The 22,560-nt window shown below is 48.2% G+C and overlaps 1 protein-coding gene across 45 annotated transcripts in view; it reads right to left on the minus strand.

Annotated features, from left to right (window-relative positions):
• Nucleotides 1-22,560, minus strand: part of LOC138754077 (calcium/calmodulin-dependent protein kinase type II subunit beta) — a 238,450-nt gene that overhangs the window by 37,110 nt on the left and 178,780 nt on the right. For 21 of the 45 annotated variants that reach the window (XM_069917863.1, XM_069917857.1, XM_069917856.1 and 18 more), the window contains 3 exons: nucleotides 17,447-17,515; nucleotides 15,458-15,502; nucleotides 12,623-12,671 (listed from right to left, as the gene is read on the minus strand). In XM_069917863.1, the coding sequence (XP_069773964.1) occupies nucleotides 12,623-12,671; nucleotides 15,458-15,502; nucleotides 17,447-17,515 (163 nt within the window). The remainder of the gene's footprint in view (nucleotides 1-12,622; nucleotides 12,672-15,457; nucleotides 15,503-17,446; nucleotides 17,516-22,560) is intronic. The other 24 variants (XM_069917864.1, XM_069917861.1, XM_069917880.1 and 21 more) reach the window with 3 other exon arrangements.

The following is a 22,560-nucleotide window of genomic DNA, read 5'->3' on the forward strand; positions in this document are numbered from 1 at the left end:
CCTATCAGCCCCATTCCTTGCACTCCGATGTTAAGGGCAATATAACCTGCCGGCAAGTTTTTGGGTCGAGGGAGGATCACAAGGGCAGCACCAGAGTTCAGGATCAAACCTGGGACTCCTGGAGTCGTGAGGCAGTGGCACTAACTGCCACAACGCTACACTGTGCATGGAGGACAAGGCAACGGAAGCTGCCAGGATTGCTGACTCCCAAATATCCCTTGGGATAGGCCAATTACCTCAGCTTGCCTCTGAGATGCATTACATTGCCCTTTTGCCCTTGGACTAAGCTCCTGGAAGGACCCAATCATTATCGATCAAGCCAGTCCCATCAGCACTTCTTCTGGCCCTCCCACACCCAAAGGTGGGGATGGTCTGGAACAGTCACCCCGGGAATATGGTGGGGATGGTCTTGGGAAGTCACCCCCTAGGATATGGTGGGGATGGTCTGGGGAAGTCACCCCCTAGGATATGGTGGGGATGGTCTGGGGAAGTCACCCCCTAGGATATGGTGGGGATGGTCTGGGGAAGACACCCCCTGGGATATGGTGGGGATGGTCTGGGGAAGTCACCCACTGGGATATGGTGGGGATGGTCTGGGGAAGTCACCCACTGGGATATGGTGGGGATGGTCTTGGGAAGTCACCCCCTAGGATATGGTAGGGATGATCTGGGGAAGTCACCTAGGATATGGTGGGGATGGTCTTGGGAAGTCACCCCCTAGGATATGGTGGGGATGGTCTGGGGAAGTCACTTAGGATATGGTGGGGTTGGTCTGGGGAAGTCACCCCCTGGGATATGGTGGGGATGGTCTGGGACAGTCACCCACTGGGATATGGTGGGGATGGTCTGGGACAGTCACCCACTGGGATATGGTGGGGATGGTCTGCGGCAGTCACCCCCTTGGATGTGGTGGGGATGGTCTGGAACAGTCACCCACTGGGATATGGTGGGGATGGACTGCGGCAGTCACCCACTGGGATATGGTGGGGATGGTCTTGGTCAGTCACTCCCCCAAGACCTGAAGGGAAAGTTCTGGAACAGTCAACCCTTTGGTCCTGGTGGGACTGGTCTGGAACAGCCCCCTCATGAGACCTGGTGGGAATGGAGGTTGCCCAGCCAGAACAGAGGGTCTATAAAAGGTAAAGTCACCTTTTTGATGGATGGGGCAGACAGACAAATGTTCTGTGGACCTACCAAGGGTTTCCATGCCGGGATGGGGTCCATGGCTGTGATGATCAGCTTTTTTAATTCCTACCCTCCACCAGGGAGTCCTGAGCTCGTAACCACATCCCGGAGAGTGTGTGCTTTGTGGCCCCAATCACCTGACATCAAAATCACAAGTCATGCAACTTCAAATATGAAGTCCTGCACCTCAGGGTGAGGACAACACAAAACAGTCCCAATGGTTTAAGCTGGAAGTATTGAAGCAGACGAACATGCAGCTTGAAGGTCTGGGCCATTCATAATAAATCCCACATTATCATTCAATAAACTGATACGTTTTAGATTCTAGCTGAAAGTTTGATCGATCAGACTTCTTCAAATTCCAGAACTGTCATGTTCCATAATCTATTTAAATACTTTGGTATAAAGCTCTTGGACTGTTGGATTGAGATTGGATCGAATGACCACTCCTTCAACTCAGGGCGGCACGGTTCGTGTCGCGGTGAGCGCTTGTGCACCAGCGACCCGTACTGCCCATGAGGAGTGTGCACGTTCTCCCCGTGTCTACATTGGGGTTCCTTCGGGGTGCTGCGGTTTCCTCCCGCTCTCCAAGGTGTTGCAGGCTAAACTGGGTAAAATTAGGCCTTCGCAGGTTTGAATGGCTGGAATCGGCTAACAAAATCTACAAAAAGAAAACTCCTGCCCCTTGTCTTAGCACAACACTGTTCGATTTGCCCTTACAAATAGCTGAATGTTGAACATGTGTAGTTTGATGGAACACGAGTAGTTTGATGCTAAATTCTTTAATGCACAGAACGAATGCTTTACTTTCAGGTAGCTGAGAGTTGGTAAATAACCCCAGAAGTGAGGAATTTTAAAATAGCGCTGTGTAAATACACCAGTGAACTTCACTAAGCTGATCTGGACAAAAGCAGCTGGCGTGGAAATTCTCTGCTACAACTTGGGGTCCCTTTATGAGTTGCTTTCACACTGATCAGCTGAGATCCTGCTCTGGTAACTGATACGAAAAGCTGTGAGGGTCTCCGCATTCCAGCCAGACTCCCTCAGAGCCAACTGGTGCTTCCTTATTTATAACACAGTAGAGGCTGATTCCCACCATTGAAAACCCGGGCTGCCCAATTGACCTGCAAAACCCTGCGCAGTTTTGGAGCAAACCGCAGCCCTCGGTTTGGGGGGGGGGGGGGAGGGAGAGAACGTCCAAACTCTTGATGGATGGAAGGATTCGATCCCCGGGGTCGCTGGCGTTGCTGTAGCATCACGCTAACGCCGCCGCTGCCCCGGGGCTTGAGGTTTCAGCAGTTAGAGAACCGAAAACGGAATTTGCTACTTTCATTGCTGACTCTGCCTTAGGATTGCTTGCATTTTAATAAGACAATGGCTCTGTTTATTTTGGGAGAGCTGGGATGATGTCCCATTTAAGTTTTTGACCAAATTCAACAGCTATTAGATTTGGAGGGGGGGGGGGTGTTAATTCCTCCCCCTACCCAGTCTGGGTACATCGAAACACTTCCTGTATTCAATTAATGTTTTCTAAACCACTTCCTGGTGAGAGTGAACTTTGTTTCCAGCTCCTGTGGAGAATGCATATTTGGTTAACTGTTTCACAATTAGAATATTTTGCGGGTGAAGTTCATAAAGACTTTTTAAAAAATCTGACTGCACTTTAATTACAAATCTGCAGAACGTGACACAAAGCCGTGGGCACCTATTGGTGAGGGGGTTTTGCACTCCAGTGATCTGTCGGATAAAAGGAGAGGCGTGTAGTTTCTTTTTATGAATGGCCACTTCCTGCGATTTGGTAGCGCACACACAGGCAGCAATGTGAGATGCAAGAACACAGCATGCCCAGACAACTTACAGAGTACAGGAGGCGGAGGATGCGGAGACTGATGCACCTCGGCCTGAGGCACAGCACCTGACTGGTTCCTTACAGCACTGCTCTCAGCGCCCTTGGCTAGAGGCAGCATGTAAAAGGACGATGAAAACAAACACACAGCATGTTACACAGTAAACAGAATGAAGATGGCAAACACCACAAGGTGAGGGGGTGGGAGAAGGGCCCCCCTCCGAAAGTAACCATGGGGGCAAGGCTTCAAACTTTCCAAGTTTTGTACATATTGAGGGTTTAAAGAGGAAACGTGCAGGTAAGTTCAGGAGCATTTGTAAGTCCCAAAGAATCGCCGCTTTAAATCAGCCGTGGGATAGAAGGGAGCGAGGGTGAAATCTTCAGCCCCTGCCCCATGCCCACCCCCTCCCAAGCAATACCCCTTGTTCACTTCTACTGATGCACTGGGTGCGGGGAGGCACAATTTTGAGAGGGAGAGAGAATGGTGGGAGGGAGTACGAGATAGAGGGGGAAAAGGAGCGGGAGAGAGACAGAAAGAGGGAGAGAGAGTGAAAAGAGGGAGAGGCCGAGGGATAGCAAGAAAAGGGAGAGGGAGAGAGAGAGAGAAAAGAGGGAGAGGCAGAGGTATAGCAAGAAAAGGGAGAGGGAGAGAGAGAAAGGGGACAGAGGCAGAGGAGAGAGTGTCAGAGATAGAGGGGGGAGAGAGGGATAGAGTGAGTGTATGAGAAAGAGAGAAGCAGGTTTGTGGAGAGGAGGAGTCTTCCTGGTGCTGTGGGAAGCAGGGTTGAAGGGGAGAGGGGACTACTCCCAATGAGCCCACAACCAGAAGCAATGCCGGGCCTGGCCACACAGCTTTGGAGGGGACAAGCTCCAACAAATGGCACAGGACATAATTCACTCAACATTCATTGCTAACATTTTGGTGTTCTCAGTAATTACTCTCTGCAATACAAGTACAAGATACAAACAGGACAGAACAGAGACCTCCTTTGGTACGAAGCAACAAAGGACAGCAAAACTGTGACCATCACCTCCACTTTGTCACAGGCTCGGAAACACACATGAACATTTGCCAGCTTCGCATCATGTTTCAGGAGTCTGGGACTCTGATGGGACTCTTCCCTCTCATTGCCTGACCACCCTCAGCATTTCTCCCAGGTTTGAGGCTCCAAATGCTTCACACTGAGGTAGACAAAGCTGATTCAGGACACTGGTGGTGGGAAGCTCCTGGGGTTGGCCAATTCCTGTCATTGGGAAGGCTATCGGAGCTCTCAGCGGTTTCAGCAGGCCATTTCCCTGTGTCATGAGCAACTTGTGTCCAAAACCACCTTCCTTCACTTTCTTGGAGAACAGAACTCTTTACCCCTTTCCGAAACTGCAGAGCCCTCAGTGATTAGGGAATTATATTTTTTTCTCAATTACACTGGGAGCTGGTGTGTTTCGGCTGTCATCCCATGTTAAGAAGGACAAATCACTCAAAATAACCAGGTCTTTAAATTTAGATATATACCACAGTAACAGGCCTTCCAACTCATGAGCCTGGGCCTCCCAAATTAACTACAAACCCTGTACGTCAGTGGTTCTCAACTTTTTTCTTTCCCACATACCACTTTAAGTAATCCTTATGCTATCGGTGCTCTGTGATTAGTAAGGGATCGCTTAAGGTGGGATATGGGTGGAAAGAAAAAGTTTGAAAACCAATCTTTTAATTGCCTCATTATGTGCACAGTTTCATTACTCCAAAGGAAATGGGCCACCGACAATTTTTCTCAAAGGAAAATATTTCAGTAACAATTGGGTGTAGAGCAGTGATTCTCAACCTTCCCTTCCCACTCACATCCCACCGGAAGTAATCCCTTACTAATCACGGAGCACTGATGGCACAGGGATTACTTAAAGTGGGATGCGAGTGGAAAGAAAAAGGTTGAGAACCACTGCTGTAGGTTTTTGAAGGGTGGGAGGAAACCGGAGCACCCGTTGGAAACCCACGCAGACACGGGGAGAAAGGTGCAACCTCCTTGCAGACAGCATGGGATTCAAAGCAGGGTCGCTAACCGTGCCACCCGTGGCTTGATGTTTCTGTTGTTGGAATATTGAAAATGGAATTAGTTACTTTCATTGCTGACCTTGTGAAATTAGCAGCCACTGTCTTAAAATTGCTTTCATTGTCATAAGACAATTTCTATGCTTATTTTGTTGAGATTTTACAGTCATTAGATTTGGATGTGGTAGTTAAATGCTCCTCCTACCCACATAACATTTCAGTCCTTGTTCATCTAAATAGGCCTTCTACTTTATTCAATTAATGTTTTCAAAACCACTTTACCTCTGAGGGTAAACTTAATTTCAGCTCTTACATGGTTACTATGTTTGTGTAGAGAATGCAGTTTTGGTTTACTGTTTAACAATTAGAAAACATTTCAGATTTTGGAGGTGAAATTAATAAAGATTTTTAAAATTAATTACGAATCTGCAGGACATAACACAAAGCCGTGGGCATCTATTCGTGAGGGGATCTCTTTGTTCTCCAGTGATCTGCAAAGCTGGACAGTCAAGAGTGACCCCAGATACACCAATGAACCTACAAACCCTGCACATTTCTGAAGGGTGGGAGTGTGGTGAATGTCTGCCAAGCTGCCTGTCTCCCCTCTGGCGAGCCTTGCTGTACTAACATTGGCTGTGCATTATCTCTACTGTTAAGGACACTCCCCTTGGATATAACTGTATATGCACCAATTGTCTTTCATTATTGTACCATGAGTTTCTGCTAATAAAAGCCATGATTATTGTTTGACCACATCGTCTTTGTCTACTTCAACAACTGGCACTTCAGGGAGGAACACCCAGAGGGATCCCAAGCTGACAAATGTCTTGCAGACAGTGCTGGGTTCGAGCCCTGGGTCCCTGGCCCTGTCATATTGCCACTCTCATCATTTCCAGAGTTTGTGCAGCTTGCTTGAGGCCTCGGAGGGGAGGGGAGGGGGCAAGGGGATGTGTGGGCGCTAGGTGTCGGCTACTCTCCCAAGACTGCACACTTTGCAACCCGCGCATCCATACTTTGAAGTGAAACATGAAAGTCTGCGGATGCTGTGATTGTGGGGGAAACCCCCTCCCCCAGAAATGTTGGAACAGCCGGCCTCGCAGGGTGCATTGGAGGCAAAGACATATTGCTGACATTTCAGGGAATGAGCACCTCCTTCCTGCCCACAATTCTTAAACCTCCCTGTATGACACTATCAACACAACTTCAAGACACTACTGCATCTGTGCACTGTTTTTGCACTCCCGCAGCTAATTTTTGTCTCTCCTGGTGCACTGTATTAACTTATTTAAAACTTTGTTGTGTTTTATGTACTGTATATGCCATTGTATAGGATGGCCCACGTAGGATGACCCCGGAATTTACACCTAAAATGTTGGTTTAGAGTGATACCCTTTGTAGATGACGACCAACCATCTCCCCCATCAAAAATCTGGTACTTACCTCTGACCAGTGGATGTTGGTAAAAAGCAAATCACAATACTTTAATACCAAATTACCATTTAAATTTAAAATACACCACCGTCGGCTCCTGTAATGGGCCGTTTAAAGCCTGTACAGAGCCGACGGCAGGTGGACCAGGCGAATGGGGGAGCGCTGAGACGTCACGGATAACTAGGAGCCGGTGGGAGGATGGCAGCGGTGTTGAGTTTTCGTCGCCAAGGGAAGAATTTTAGACTCTTTGTAAAGAATGAGCTGTGATCTGAAGGTGAAGTTTCAAGGATCATCCTATTTAACAGCATATACGGTACCTGTGTGGTTGCAGCAAGAATTTTAGTGCATTTGTACTTATGGTTTCTGACAATAAATTCTAATTATCGTCACTTTTCACAGTCCCTCCAAATCCTGTTACTCCTCCAAAAAAAAACTTTGGTGACACTGCCAGAGTTGCTGTAATGGGAGCGCTGCCACTAGTGAAATAAAATCCTACCGCCGCAGAGGCCTGCGCCGAAGAAATGTGGCGCCTGTGCTCGGCAGAGGCCTCCAGGGAAGGAGCAGACCAGCGCAGGGCATCAGAACCGGGGGAACCACACACCCCCCTCCCCCTGTTGAGGACCCTACAGGAACGGTGACCACAGACACGCAAGCTGCCAGCGACGCGGTTGGGTGGGTGGTGGGGGGGTGCTGCTGGAGACCAGCTCATGGAAACCACCCTCCCCCCACCCCCCCTGCCGGTATTGGAGCCAAGATTTGAGAGGGTGCTGAGGGCAAGGGAAGGTGCCTGAAGGACCTCAGGTGCCAAATTAATACCAAATTACCATTTAAATTTAAAATACACCACCGTCAGCTCCTGTAATGGGCCGTTTAAAGCCTGTACAGATCACGTTGGGAGCTCGTGGCTGCCGACATATTGAGCAGGAGTTTGTACGGTGCCAGAGGTCGTGGGACCGCTGGATGTGAATCCACTCAGTGACTTTGAAGGGACTCTAATCTGCTTCTCTTTCTCTCGAGCTGTAAGGGGCTCCAGGCGAACTAATGGTGATTCTTTGTCAGAAGGCAATTTCATGTAAAATTACAAATTCTGTACTATTAAATGACAATAAATGAATCTTTGAAGATATGTGGCACCATTCTGCAGTGTGCCCTGGAGATAGAGCTCAGAATACACACCATTTGCTTTCACCAAAAGACAGGCAATGGGTTTCCTGCTGAGGGATGCTAATTAGGTCAAGGTAGATGTAGAAGCTGCTGTGAAAAATGTTCTACCGCTCAGTAATTTTCTGTGCCATTAGCCATTTCACGGCAATTAGCTGATGTGGGAGGTTCTGAGCACAACCTGACAGCTAACTCTGCCTCATCGCTGAGGGAAAAAAAATCTCCAGCCAACGTGACGGATTCTGACGCAAGGTTTGCACTTTCCTCAAGCTCTTGGTTATTTTTAATTGGAACATCCTGACGTGCATCTGCAGCTCCTCCCTGCATCTTCCAGCTTGGGAAGCCTCTGCATCCACTGGACAACCAAGATTTTGCTTCCTGAACCTTTCTGCGTGTAAAATAATTTAAAAATTTTCCTGTCAAGTGCTGTATTTTTTTTTAGATATGACCTATTTTTGTGATTGCCTGTCACATTTTAACATCATACTTTTAAGCAGACAAAACAATGTCGTTGAAAATTCATTTTATGCATTTTCTTATTTCCTGCTAGTCTTGGTGGAGTCAGTGACGAACACGGTGAAAGGTTTCACTGGGCCATTGCGACAGAGGGTAAAGTGGTATCAGGGCAACTGAAATCCATCAGTGTCGGCCGACTATTGTTGGACACTGACATGAGAGGCATCAGATGCCGAGTACAAATGAAAATCAGCAGCAAAACATTTTCAGGTCAGTTGAACTCACGCGATGGGTCAGCATCATTATGCGATTAAACAGGCTAAATTCAATTAAAGTTAATTTAATGTTTCTCCAACTTCCTACGTGATCCAGCAAATCTGAAATTATCTTTGTGTTCAGCTTGTCGATTATAATCCCCAATTTTTTTTTCAGGAAGCAAACCTTTTGAAAAAAATTGCTGTCCAGTGATATTAATGCCAGCATGCCTAATTCAAAACTCAATATTGCTCAGAGCTGCTGTCCTTGTGGTGTTGAATGCATGACAGTTACATTAAAATGAGTATGTCACTAAATGACAGGCTTAAAGTAAGTTGCATTTCGGCCCAGGAGTTATAAATGTGCAGGAAAGTCGAATATATTTCATAAGGAACAATATTAGAGGGTGGTGAATCTATGGAATTCATTGGCGTGGGTGGTTGAGAGGGGCAGGTCTTTGGGGATATTTAAGATGGAGGTAGATAAGTTCTTGATCAGAAAGGGGATCAAGGCAGGAGAATGGGATGAAAGGGATAGTGAATCAGCCATGGGCTGACTTGATAGGCTGAATGGCCTCATTCCACTTCTGTGATCTTAAAACTGACCCACCTGGAAAGTTAACCTCCAAACATGAGACACCGCAGAACCTGGAATCTGGAGTAAAAAAAATCCACCCGCTGGATTCACTCAACATCAACGCTTCCGTCATGGAGAGAGTGGGGAGCACAAAGTCCCTTGGCATGCGTGTAAGGGACAACCTATCCTGGACTCACAGCACTTACTCAGAAAGGCGCAGCAACACCTACTCTTGCTGAGGAGGGCAAGGCTAACGGCCCCGATGGTGACATCCTTTTACAAGAGCACAAGTGAGGGTGTCTTGACCCGCTGCACCCTTGTGCGGGATGGGAGCTGCAAAGCATCCGACCAGAAGACAATGCAGAGGGTCAACAGCTGAGATGATCACTGGGGTCTCTCTTTCCTCTATCGACGACATTTACAGGGAGCTCAAGGAATTGTAGAAGCCCCTTTTTATCCAGTGGGTATCTTCGACTCACTACCATTGGGAAGGAGTTACCAGAACATCAAAATCAGGACTGCCAGGCTTCTTCCCACAGACTGTAAGTCTGATGAGCGGTAAACCATGACAATCTTCCCAAATACCTACATACCGTGTATTTACTTTGAATATTTTCTGTACTGTATTTGTGCATGAGCCATGGTCTGGGAGGGACGCTGTTTCGTCAGTTGCATTTGTAGAATCAGATGATAATAAACTTGAATACAGGGATCGAACAGTGACAGTGGGAGGAAAAAGGATGGCCCAAACCCTTCAACAAGACTGAGGGCAACCTTTAAGATCTCAGATACATTTCCTTCATGCCCGTGTAAAATTAGAAACCAAATGTATAAAAAAGAGTGCAAAAGGACTTGGTGGGTGGATTTCAGTGAGGTGAAGCACAGTCTGGGGCAGTCGAATCATCTATTCAGCGTGGAAGACAGAGGACCTTGGGTCGAAAACCATACATCTCTTGAGGTGGCCGTGCAAGCTAAGGAGGCTTATGGTATGCTGGGCTTCATTAGTCGGGGGATTGAGTTCAGGAGTCATGAGGTGTCATGCTGAAGCTCCATAAATCTGTGGTGAGCACACACTTGGAATATTGCGCTCAGTTCTGGTCGTGAAGGGCGTGGAAGCAATGGAGAGGTCGCAGAGGAGATTTACCAGGATGTTGCCTGGATTGGACAATACGTTTAATGAGGCAAGTTTAGCAGAGCTGGGGCATAGAAGAATGAACAGTGATTTAACAGAGGCCTGTATGATTATGAGAAGCATTGCTAAGGCAGACAGCCAGTGCCTTTTTCCCAGGGCAGGAGTAGGGCATCTATACACAGTGAAGGGAGGGAAGTTTACTGGAGAGATTAGGGGGACGTGTTTTTTTCACACACAGAGTTGTGGGTGCCTGGAATGCCTGGTCAGGAATGGTCGGGGAGGCTGGAACATTAGACCATCTAAGACTCTTGGACAGGCACATGAATGAAAGAGGGTTATGAAGTGGGGTTTAATTTTTTTTTTGCAAGTGTTATATAGGTCGGCATAATATCATGGGCAGAAGGGCCTGGGCCTGCAGTGTCCTATATTTTAATTCATTCATCACAGCACAAGTTTATCTGTAGCGGACTCAAACTCTGACGTCATCCTGATTCATTCTAGGCTTGACACCAGTTTACCATTTTCTTCTGAGAAAGACCACAGACGCTAGAACATCAAGCAGGCGAAGGCTGAAGGTCAGCCAGCATCTTTGGGTCAGTCGCTGTCGTGACCTTTCATCAAGACTTGATGCCGCCTGCCTCCAGCACTTCTTTGTTTGGTTGCCATCCTCTTTCCTCTTCTGCTGAAGACTTGTGAGCCAACCCTTTCCAATGCCCACGTGGGTTTTGCAACCTTGAGCTCCCATCCCCAAGTACCCCCAGAAGTAACACAGAAGCTTGCTGCAGACACCTGTATTGGGATGAACCTATGTAACAACAGATAATAATCCATGGCTGCTCAGCAGTTCTGCTGAGTGGTGTCACAACAACAACCTTGCACTCAACATCAGTAAAGCAAAGGAATTGACTGTGACCTTCAGGATGGGGAAGCCAGGAGTACACAAACCAGTCCTCATTGAGGGGCCAGCAGTGGAGAGGGTAAGAGATTCCTGGGTCTCAACATCTCTAAAGACCTATCATGGGACCATCACGTTGATCAATCACGAAGAAGGCTTGCCAGCGCCTATACTTGGTGAGGAGTTTGAGGACGTTATCAAGATGTTAGCAATTTTCTACAGGTGCACCTTGACAACGTTCTGACTGCTTGCATCACTGTCTGGTACGGAGGTGCCAATGCACAGGACAGGAAAAAAATGACAGAGGGTTGTGAACTCAGCCAGCGCCATCACAGGCACAGGACTTCACTCCATCGAGGACGTCTACAAGAGGTGGTGTCTTAAGAAAGCGGCCTCTATCTCATGGGTCCTTAAGGATAGAGGCCGCTTTCTTCAGATACCTCCCAGCCCGTGCCCTTTTCTCACTGCTACCACCAGGAGGGACGCTGAAGACGCACAATCAGCGCAACAAAATCACCTTCTTTCCGTCCACCATCGGATTTCTGAATAGACAATGAATCACAGTCACTATTTCTCTTTTTCTAATCTTCTCTTTATGGAATTGTAATTTATAGCACCTTCTTCTGCACCACGCTGTTGCCGCAAAACAACAAATTTCATGACGCGTTCATGGCAAAAAACCTGATTCTGATCCCTCTGCTTGTGGCCTGTAACTGCTACCAAGACAGTTGTCTCCAGCCAGAGGTATAAGCTTTAGCCTCCCTGAGGGGAGGGGAAGGGGAGCAGGACGTGAGAGAATGGGAGGGGATGGGGAGCAGGAGGAAAAGTAGGAGGGGAGGGGATTGGGAGCAGGAGGGGAGGAGAGGTAGGGGGATTGGTAAGGGGGGAGCAGAGACAATGAGGGAAGGAGATGGAGCAGAGAGAGGCAGAAGGGGTAAGTGGGGAGATGGGGAGGTGCGTGCTGACATTTCCAAAAAGCAGTCAAATACTTCCAGTTCCTTTCTCTCTGACCACTACCCTGGCTGCAGATGAAGCAACCCTCCTGACCATCTCAGCCCAACACCCAATCTAACCTGCACATTCGACGTGATACAAATGGAACTCCAGTCCTTTGTCCAGGCCCCACTACTAAGCCAAGGTCCAGAAGGAGCAGGGAAACCTTCCTTCCCTGCCACGCACCAGCATGGAGCCACCAGTCACACGACTGCTGGACCGAGGTCCATTCTCTCTCACCCAACTGCCTTTTATGAGTCATCCTTATTTTCTCCCTTATGATTTCGCTAACCCACCCCCCATCCCAGCCCAGTCAGTCTTTCTCCTCAGTCGCCGACGGATCTGCCGAGTAGTTTCCGCGGACTCTGGCCATTTGTGTTTCAGTTTCACTTTGACCGTTAATAACCCGCACCACTCAACCAGCCTCGTGTGTTGGGAGCTCTTGTGGAGACACTGCCTGCCTTCCCCCCCATCCCCCCCAGGCTGAGTGGACCTGCAGGACAGCGAACCCAGGGGAAACGAGGCCACTTTGGTCCTCATTTGTTGACCTAGTGAAGACCGCAAGGACAAAAGCTTCACCTAACCTTGTTCTAAACCACAGCAACCTTGCCACGGCCCATTCTCAAAGCCCATCAGTGTGTTCCTTACCTTTGACATCTTCATCTTCGATGGTGGTGTTACTGCTGTCTGAAGACTCCTGTGGAGAAAACAAGAGGGGGCGTCACTCAGGGTCCTCCCCACACTCACCGCCTGGAGTCCACTAACAGTACAAAAATGAACTTGTTTAAAAAATACAGGAAAGGAGTGAATTAAAAATGATAAAGCTTCAGGAATGAGGGAGATGGGAAGAGAAAGCATGAAGATGAGCAAAGAGGGAAAAAGGGATTCAGGTGTAAGGGTTCTTTTAAAGATAATTATATTTTCGTGACGACATTGAGATCATCAGCAAATTTAAGGCCTGCAAACAAGTCTCTCAACTTGAGGGCAAGACGACAGACAGAATCCAGTGCACGTTTGGAGTGCCAGTGGGTCGCTGGCTTCGGAAGCTACGGGTGCTCTGAAGATCCCGCTGCTTCAGAGACACCAGTGCTGGAAGGGCTGAGTCCTGGTACACAGCGGCTACGTCAAGAGTGGTCCCTATTCCTTCTAGTTCCTCTTGCTGCGAAGCCTCTTCAATGGGAGCACTGCAGCCGTTAGGATTTGGAGAATATCACCGTGAAAGGGCTGAGTGACGAGATACTCCAGTGATGCACCTGCTCGCTAGCCACGTAATTTAATTGATGAGCATTTTGAACCATCTTTTTTCTTCCATTTGGGATAACTCTGTGGGAGGAGGCGATCTCTGTCAGACCTATTCTCACAGCAGACTTGCTGGCACATCTATCCCGCGTATCTCTCATTCGGCTGTCAAGGCTCAGATGAGTGCAGCCAGCCCAGGGAAATGACTCACTTTATTGAAAGCGGGACTTCATTTGAACTCCTGCTGTCAAGCTCGTCCGGAAACAGAATTATTGCACAGACCTGCCAGGCATGGAATGAGGTGGTCCTCGTTAGACTGAAATGGAGTTGTGCTTCAAGAGCCGCTGCCTGTGGCTTTGTGATGGGCCCAACCGAGGGGTGACAGGGGCTATGATTTCGGAAGCGCTCCCCGGCGCAGAGCAGTCCAAGGTCATGTACCATTCTCTAACACCGGGGAATGCTTCTGATCGACCTGATTGGACCTCGCTATCCCACCCCCCCCCCAAGTTCCACTCACCCACCTTCACTCTCACCCCACCTCCCCCCCCCCCCCCCAACCCTTCACCTAATGACTGTACTGATGATTGCACTGGGGCTGCCACTTCTATGTGCGCTGAATCTCTGCCAACTGTTGGGGCAGGAGGGTTGGCGTAGCGGTGAACGCAACGCCTTTACAGCGCCAGCGATCAGGACCGGGGTTCGAATCCCACGCTGTCTGTAAGGAGTTTGTACGTTCTCTCCATGTCTGTGTGGGTTTTCTCCAGGGGCTCCGATTTCCTCCCACCGTTCAAACAAACGTACTGGTGGGGTGTAGGTTAATGGGGTGTAAATTGGGCAGCACAGACTGTGGGCCAAAGTGGCCTGTTACGGTGCAGAATGTCTAAATTTAAAAATTAAATTAAACCCTCCCACTTTAATCCTTGTCCAATGTCCCCATCTCTCCTTCACCTGCTCTCATTTTCAAACTCCTCCCCTCCCTGCCCAATATCCTATCATCTCTGGCCCCCCCCCTCCCGACGAACCCCAACCCTTTTTACATTTGCTATCTCTTCATTCCCACTTTAATCTGTAATAAAGAACCCCGGCCCATGGATGCCTCCTGTCACACTGAGTTCCTCTTGGTTGCTCAAGTTTCCAGCTTCGAGCGTTTCTCGAGAATCTAATGACGTTTAGCCGAAGCACAAGTTGAGGCACAATGGTACACTCAGTCACGGAGCTTTATTCCATGGTTTAAAGCCAACACAAAACTTTACAGAAGGCAAGAATTTCCCTGTTTTAGAATGCTGTTGTCTTCAAATCTCAAGGTCTCTACGCTGTGCTACAGGAATGTTAACATGTTGGACTGAAGACCGAAGCCACCTCATTGAGGCCTCAGTAGGGGAGAGGATCAAGAACTTCAAATTCCTGGGTGTCAACATCTCCGAGGATCTGTCTTGGGGCCTCCACGTTGATGTAGTCACGAAGAAGGCTCGCCAGCGGCTATACTTTGTGAGGTGCTTGAGAAGATTCGGTACATCACCGAAGACTCTCGGAAACTTCTACAGATGGACCATGGAGAACATTCTGGCTGGTTGAATCGCTGCCTGGTACGGAGGTGCCAATGCTCGGGACAAGAGGAAACTCCACGGGGTTGTAAACTCGGCCTGTGACATCACAAGCACCAGACTTCACTCCATCAAGCACATCTACACAAGGCTGTGTTTCTAGAAGGCAGCCCCCAATCTTCAAGGGTCCCCACCACCCAGGCCATGCCTTCTTCACTCTGCTACCATTGGGGGAAAAAGTGCAGGAGCCTAAAGACGAGCGCAAGGACTGCTTCTCTCCCTCCGTCATCAGATTCCTGAATGATCAGTGAACCAAAGACACTGCCTGACTTTGACTTTTCGTGCACTATTTCTTACTTATCTTTCCAAGGTGATTGCTTGCACTGTGAGGTTGCCCTAAAGCAACGATTTTAGTGGCTCGTTCATGACAGTCAATTCTGATTTAGTCCCAAAACGCAGAGCGACGTGTGAGGACAAGGCTGAACACACCGCAACATCTGACACATAATCGAGGGGACAACTGACCAATCGACAGACGACGAGAGAGAGCAAACTAGAAGGCTGACAAATACGCTGGCTGGCTTCAGCCGCCCTGAGCACCTGCCGGGAGAGAGCCCTCAAACACAGCTCGGAAACAGGGAGACTGCCCACAACAGAAAACGACAGGTTGGGGAAGGACTACACCAGCGACAGATGGTACCTTTATCCCATCCACAGGGTTATAGATGACAGTAGTTTGAGGCTCCTAAAGAGGGTGAAACCAGATATAGAAAAGGAAATTTTAGTGAACAAGGAGCTAGAGGGGTGGAAAATAAAACAAAGAAAAAGACAGAACGTCAGAACCAGAGGAGAGGTTAAAAAATAAACGTTCTCTTTAGAAATGAACAGTCCTAAAGGGCAAGAAATGGATAATGGAAGGAAAACAGAGTATGCTTAGAGCAGAATGACTTTGGTGGTGAACTGTAGACTAACAGTACTGATCCAACTGGGACTGGCCCAATTCCTCTAAATGAGTTCCCCAGAATAAAAGCAGGTTTTAAATGACGTCCTCTAATCACTTCTGAGAGAAGGCCTAGCGAGAGGGAGGAAATCAACCGCCCCCCCTCCCGAAACAGGAAAATGGGTGATGGCAACTGGCCTAGAGTAACCAAATGAGAGCTCAGTAGTTCTATATACCCAGCGTTCCTGCACGTTACGGCAGATCCCGGCTTCAGCGACTGGCTCGAACAGCAATCTTATCATTTCACGCAACGTTGTGCCCCCGTGAACTCAAGGCTGTGAGCTGTAACAGTTCATGGTGTTGCGGGGGGGGGGGGGGGTGGGGGAGGAGGTCAGGCTAATGGAAGCCTCGTGAGGCTGGTCCAATGAGGTCCTTGTGCTGAGCTGCTCCACAACCTCAGCAGAGACTCCAATGAGAGAGACCCGGCTTTCACACTTGGTTGGGGCCACCCTTTACTGCCTGTTCGCTCGCCTCGCAATGAAGCTGAGAAGGTCGCCAGTTACACCGCCCATCCTTCCTCCATCAAAGCCAACCACATGGAGGCTAAATAAGACCACCAGTGGCAATTTTATGTCCAACCTCACCCTTCCAGAATGATTAATTATCCAGCTGTTGTTTTTTAACATTTTCTTTTAAATAAGAAACCATCATTGCTGATGAGAGCTTTCAATGAGGTCCGCTTGCTACGAATACCCATTCACAAGCTGCTGAATCAGTTCATTAGCAAAGAGGAAAGTCAGTACAAGACACAAGACACACTGAGACAAGAGGAACGTGTGAGCCATGGCTGCCAGCGAGACTGGGTCCAGGTTCCCCCGTGACATTTTACAGCTTGCTCCACATAGGAAGGAGGTCAGTTAGGCTGAAGGGCCTGTCTCCTCGCTGGCGCGGCAGTTAGATTGATGCTATTGTGGAGCCAGTGGCCCCAGGTTAGAATCCAGCGCTGCCTGTAAGGGGTTTATACAGTCTTCCCTTGGGGATTCCCCCGGGTCGACAGGTTAATTAAGTGGTATGAGTTTCATGGGCTGAAAGGACTTTGTGCCTGCATCATAATTTTTTAAAAATTTAGTTTGAATTTAATTTATTAAAAATTTAGACATGCAGCCATTTCGGCCCATGAACCTGTGCTGCCCAATCACACCCAATCAACCTACAGCCCCCGGCGCATTTCGAACAGTGGGAGGAAAGCGGAGACCACAGGGAAAACCCACACAGACACGGGGAGGAAGTACAAACCCCTTACAGGCAGCGCAGGATTCGAACCCAGGTCCTGATCACTGGCACCATAACAGCGCTGCGCTAACCGCTACGCTGACGGTGCCGGTTTTAATTAATTAAACCCGCCCCACCCCCTGTGATTTCACTTTCTGGTGGAGGAGCAGTAGGGATGTGGGAGCTGCTGTTGTTTCAACAGAAACCATGGTCAAGGGGGAAGAAGTCGTACTGTCTAAAACCATAGAACAGAGCAGCACATAAACAGGCCCTCTGCCTAGCCCCATTGACCTGCACCCAGACAGTATCTCTATACCCTTCCCATCCATGTACCTATCCAGATTTTTCTAAAATGCCTAAATCCCTCTGGCGATCTTAAGGTAGGTCGAAGGAGCCGTGGGAAGCCTTAAGTGGCAGAGGCAGCCATGGTTCACCAGTGCCTGTGATAGTAGACGGTATAAGAAGAAGAGTCAATACCAGTGCAGGACATGGAATGTTTCCTTTGGGACTGGTTACTACGTTGTTTTTGGTGCTGTTTGTCTGAGGCTGCGCAGAAAACAACAGAGGGTTTAGATTTATTTCATGTCCAGTTCCTGTCGCTAGCCCCGCAAGGGACAGAGATCAGTCTGAGCCAAGAGACATTGAACTGTCTGTTGTGCAGAGCCTATTTCGAGCAGCTGAGAGATCTAATCAATGGCAGCCTTGGGACTGATATCAGTGGACAACAAAGATTTTGCTTCCTGAACACTTTTGGGTGTAACTTATGGATTTTGGGCTGCTGATCGCAAAAGTCACCTTAAAAATTTCTTATCACGTTCCTTTTTTTAAAAAAAAATAACCTATTTTTGTGACTTCCTGTCATATCTTAAGTCTACTTCAAACATTCAAAACTGTGAAGTGCAACATGTCATTGAAAAACCATTTTCTGCATTCGCACTTGGACTTCTTCCCTGCTGATCTTGGTGGAGTCAGTGACGAACATGCTGACATTGCGTCCGTGGAAAAGCGGTATCAGGGCAACTGGAATCCATCAGTGCTGACTAACTACTGTTGGACACTGACATGAGAGGCATCAGATGCTGAGTACAAACGAAAAACAGCGGCAAATCATTATAAGGTCAGTTGAACTGACACAATGTGTCAGCATCATGATGCGATTAAGCATGCTAAATTCAATAAAAGTTAATTTAATGTTTCTCCAACTTCTTACGTGATACAGCAAATCTGAAATGATCTTTGCGTTCAGCTTGAAGAGGTCTCTCATAATCCCCAATTTCCTTTCAGGAAGCAAACCTTCTGGGGGGGTGGGGGGGGGAAACAAAAAAATTTGTTGCCCTGTGCATTCATGAGTTCAATGGGGAAAGGTCTTTATTTCTACTGAGAAAGGGAACCAACTTGTTATTTTTAAGCAATCCTCCTGGAAGAAGATTTGAATTCAATGTGATTGTGGCCTTTGTCCGGCTGTGGATCGTAAGAATTTGTGCTTCTTCTTTGCAGGTTTTACCCACACCTCTTTGAGCGCACTGCAAGCACGACACAGCAGGCAGTTCAATTTCTCCAAAAAGGCAGAAGAACGAATTACAAACATCAAAGTGTACAGCACCATTTCCAATACCATTGCTGACAGAGCTGACCAGACCCGTCCAGGCAATTCAGACTGTGTCTCACTCAACCATTTGTTACACCATTCAATGCTCTCTCTCTACCTAAGACAATATCACATGGATTATAAGATTATGTTTTTTTTTCATACCCAGAGAGGTGTTAACATGTGATATAAAAATTAATTTTAGACAGACCAAAAACAAGCCATAATCTTCCATCACCCAAACAGCCTTAAATATGTTCCAAATGCCAAATTCTCATCGCTTCGAACCATTTTTCACAAAATGCTGTCAAGTAGACCAGACTGTAGACCCGACTCTAGCACCCTGTGTCAGTGCCTTTGACTTAAATATGGTGTCCTGGTGGTAGATAAATCAATAATCAAAGAGCTTTACCATTCAGAGTCAACCAAAACATGCTTCTTGTGGATTTCCTGGGCCATTACCTGTCAAATGTAAATCAGGTCGAGATTGCGAGGAGGAGAAATCAGAAGCAAGTCCCCTCCCCCCCCTCCCCCTCCCCCCCCCTCCCCCTCCCCACCCCCCCCAGCTTGGGATCATCCCCCTCCCCCCCCCCCCCCCCCCCAGCTTGGGATCATACGCACTCCCTTGCAGAGCCCGGTGCAAACATCTGCTTCACTCTGACCTCCCTGTGGGTCATTTTGGCTCAGGGTCTATCAGCAGCACTGAGTTGAAAGGGGAGCCGAATCTCAGTGGAGGATCTCAGCCGGTCTCACAGCGTCCATAGGAGGTAGAGATATGTAACCGACATTTCGAGCCCCAGCCCTTCCTCGAGGTGTGAATGAAAATAGACAAGTGTCTGAATTAAAGGCTGGGGAGAGAAGCGGGTAAGGATGGGAGGGGGAGGAGTAGAGACCAATAGACAAAAGATGCTAAAGGGATATGACGAGGACCTTTCCCCATCTTCCCCCTTTCTCCTGTCCTCCAGCTCTGTCTCTCTCTTTCCGCTATTCTGTCTGTCTCCACAATCATTTCTCACCTTTCCTCAAATCCAATTAGCACCTTTTGTCTGTTGGTCTGGACTCCTACCCCCTCCCATTCTTCTCCTTCTCTCTCTCCCCAATCTTTAATTTAGACTTGTCTATTTTCACTCACAACTTGAGGGAGGGCTCAGGCCCAAAACATCAGTAACACAGCTTTACCTGCTACGGACACCACTGAGCTCCCCCGCCATCTCTGCGCCTGGACTGCCATCACAGTGCCTGCAGACATTCGGCTGCCAGCTCCCACGGAGTCGTACCTGACACAGGCGTGAGATGCACATTCAGCTCTGGCCCAGTGTTGAACTTGAGAGCAGGTTTTGTCATTCCCTCTACTGAGGATTCCTGCCCGGCGTCCGCACCTGACTTGGGTTCACATCCAACTGCCTCACAAAGAACGAGGGCCCATGCACTCTCCCCTGTGGCTCGGCAGAGGTCACCAGCAATGGGGGTCGTTGACTGTACCACAGGAAATTAAACCCGATCTTACATGTTGATTTTTGAAGAGATGCCTGTCCATAAACCTGCCTCCCCAAATGTAACTCCTAAAAAGTTACCATTCCAATTCTAACTCTCTATTTTGAGCCTGCCTTAATAAATGGGAATGGGTCATTCAGTCCTTAACACCCATTCTGCTAATCTCTGAGACTCTCTCTGATCTTTTACAACAGCAAGACTTCCTGTTGATTCCTTTAATTTGGGAATACAGCCCGGTAACAAGCCTACGAGCCTGTGCCACCCAGATATACGCAATTAACACACAGCCTATGTACATTTTCGAAGGATGGGAGGTAACCTGAGCACCCAGACAGGCAGAATGTACAAACTCCTTACAGACAGCGCTGGTCGCTGGCACTGTAATAGCATCACGCTAACCGCTACACATCGCGGGTCGCCCCTTATTAACAATTAATTATTTGTTAATTGGAACGGCAAGGCCTGGGCTTGAGCTGGGTCACAAAATGGCATCTGCTACGTGAATGCACACCTGAATTGAGCTACAATGTGTGCCCCTGGAAATCGGAGAGCAGGCAGGCCATTATTAATCAGCAAGGTGTGGCTTAATGCCAGAAACGCTCCTTGGGAGTGACAGCTTCATCAGACGTTCATGCATTTGTTAAACAACAGGTCCCTCACTCAATCCTTGAACTCTTACATTGAGCAGTCCAATGCAGGAACAGGCCCTTTGGTCCTCCTGACTGATCCGAACATGATGTCCAAATCACCTGAGCAGCATAACACACGGGCCACCCAATGCACAGGCCCTCATAACGCAAGGGCCACTTAACATACTGGCCCCGTATATCGCATGGGCCCACATGGTACATAGGCCCACATTACGCACAGGTCCATAAATTACAAACAGGACTACATTACACACAGGCGCACATTACCTGCACACCCAAGTTATATGTACACCTAATCATGAGAAGAGCCACTTATTACAATACAAAGTATAAACCATCTCTAAGTAAGCATACAAAGTCCGATACTCACCCGAGTTGTCCCGGACTCTCATGCTTCTTTGCCTGTCCTCTGAAGCCTGCCCTCATCAGGTGGGAGGTCTTTGATCTGAGTGAAGGATGGCAGGGCAGTGGCGGGAGAGAAAAGGCCCTGGGAAGTCCAGACGATCAGTCGGCGAGCCCCGGCAATTCCCTCAGGCCCCTGGAATGCCCACTGTGGCGGGCAGTTGTCCGAGTTTCGCTGTAAGATTATGATCTGCAGCGGGTCACTGATGTTGCTTCCCGGACAGGCCCTCAAGGAGTCTCTTCACTTTGGGCAAACAGCCGCGTGTCCTGCTCCTGCGCGTGGAACGCAGGCAATTCCTGCGTCACTTGACGTGTCCATGCTTTACCGTGTACAAGGCATTGGCAGCTAGCTCCCAAGTCCTCCACTGCACAGCTCCCTTGGGTGAGCTGACACACATCCCTGCCTCAGCTGTAGGTCCCCTGTGGCTCAGTGCGCCACCAGGACTGACGACTGTTTCCAAGCCATCCCTGAGATACGTTTCAATGTTCAAATTCAAGTTTATTATCATCTGACTGTACATATCCCACCAGACAAAATAGGGTTCCTCTGGACCACATTGCACACTCACATACTACACAATAATCACATCCATAAAGATATCATTGAAAATACACATATTCAGTAAAACCCCTGGCATCTGGCACCTATAGATAGATGCCGGATAAGTGAATTTTTTCCAGTTGCTTGAGATTGTGTCTTGCGCGATTGGGAAACTAATGGTGAGGCGTGCCAATTTGAAACTTCCATTTTTTTAACCTATTTATTTTCTGCTTTTTTTTGTGCCAGTTGCCTGAATTCTGGATAACAGGGGTTTTACTGTACACGTATACTCCGCTTTACAAACTAGAGTGCTCCTATGAAGTCTTTCGCAAGCCGAAATGGCATAAAGCGAAGACCCACTCACTAGTATTGAAGGCTGCTTTCGTAAAAGCGAAAACTCACTCAAATTTCTTTTGGACAGCAAACACAGGTTTCTTGGTAAAAGCGGACTTTCGCAAAGCGAGTATTCATAAAGAAAAGTATACCTGTATATAGAAATATTTTGGGATGAGACAAGAGTAAATCACTCTTGCACCCTGTGCGAAGAAGCTATTTCCCAGCCTGGCAGTCCTGATTTTGAAGCTCCTGTACCTCCTTCTTGATGGTAGTGGGTCAACGATACCGGGTGCTGGATGGAGAGCCCTCAATAATTCTCTGAGCCATATTTAAGAAGCACTCCTGGTGAATGTGGTCAATAGAAAGGAGACCCAAGTGATCATTTCGGCCGTTTTGATGATCCTCTATGTTGGCTTCTGGTCCAATGCTTTGGAGCTACCGTCCTGCACACTGATGTGGCCAAATAGGAAGCTCCTAATTGTGCTCCTGTTGTGAAGATGGCCTTGCTCCCCCCCCAACCCCCTCAACTTCCTGAAGAAGTGTAGGCGCTGCTGGTCCTTCCTGACGGCATGCCTCCATT

This window comes from Narcine bancroftii, chromosome 2 (assembly GCF_036971445.1).
Source record: "Narcine bancroftii isolate sNarBan1 chromosome 2, sNarBan1.hap1, whole genome shotgun sequence".
NCBI classification, from domain to species: domain Eukaryota; kingdom Metazoa; phylum Chordata; class Chondrichthyes; order Torpediniformes; family Narcinidae; genus Narcine; species Narcine bancroftii.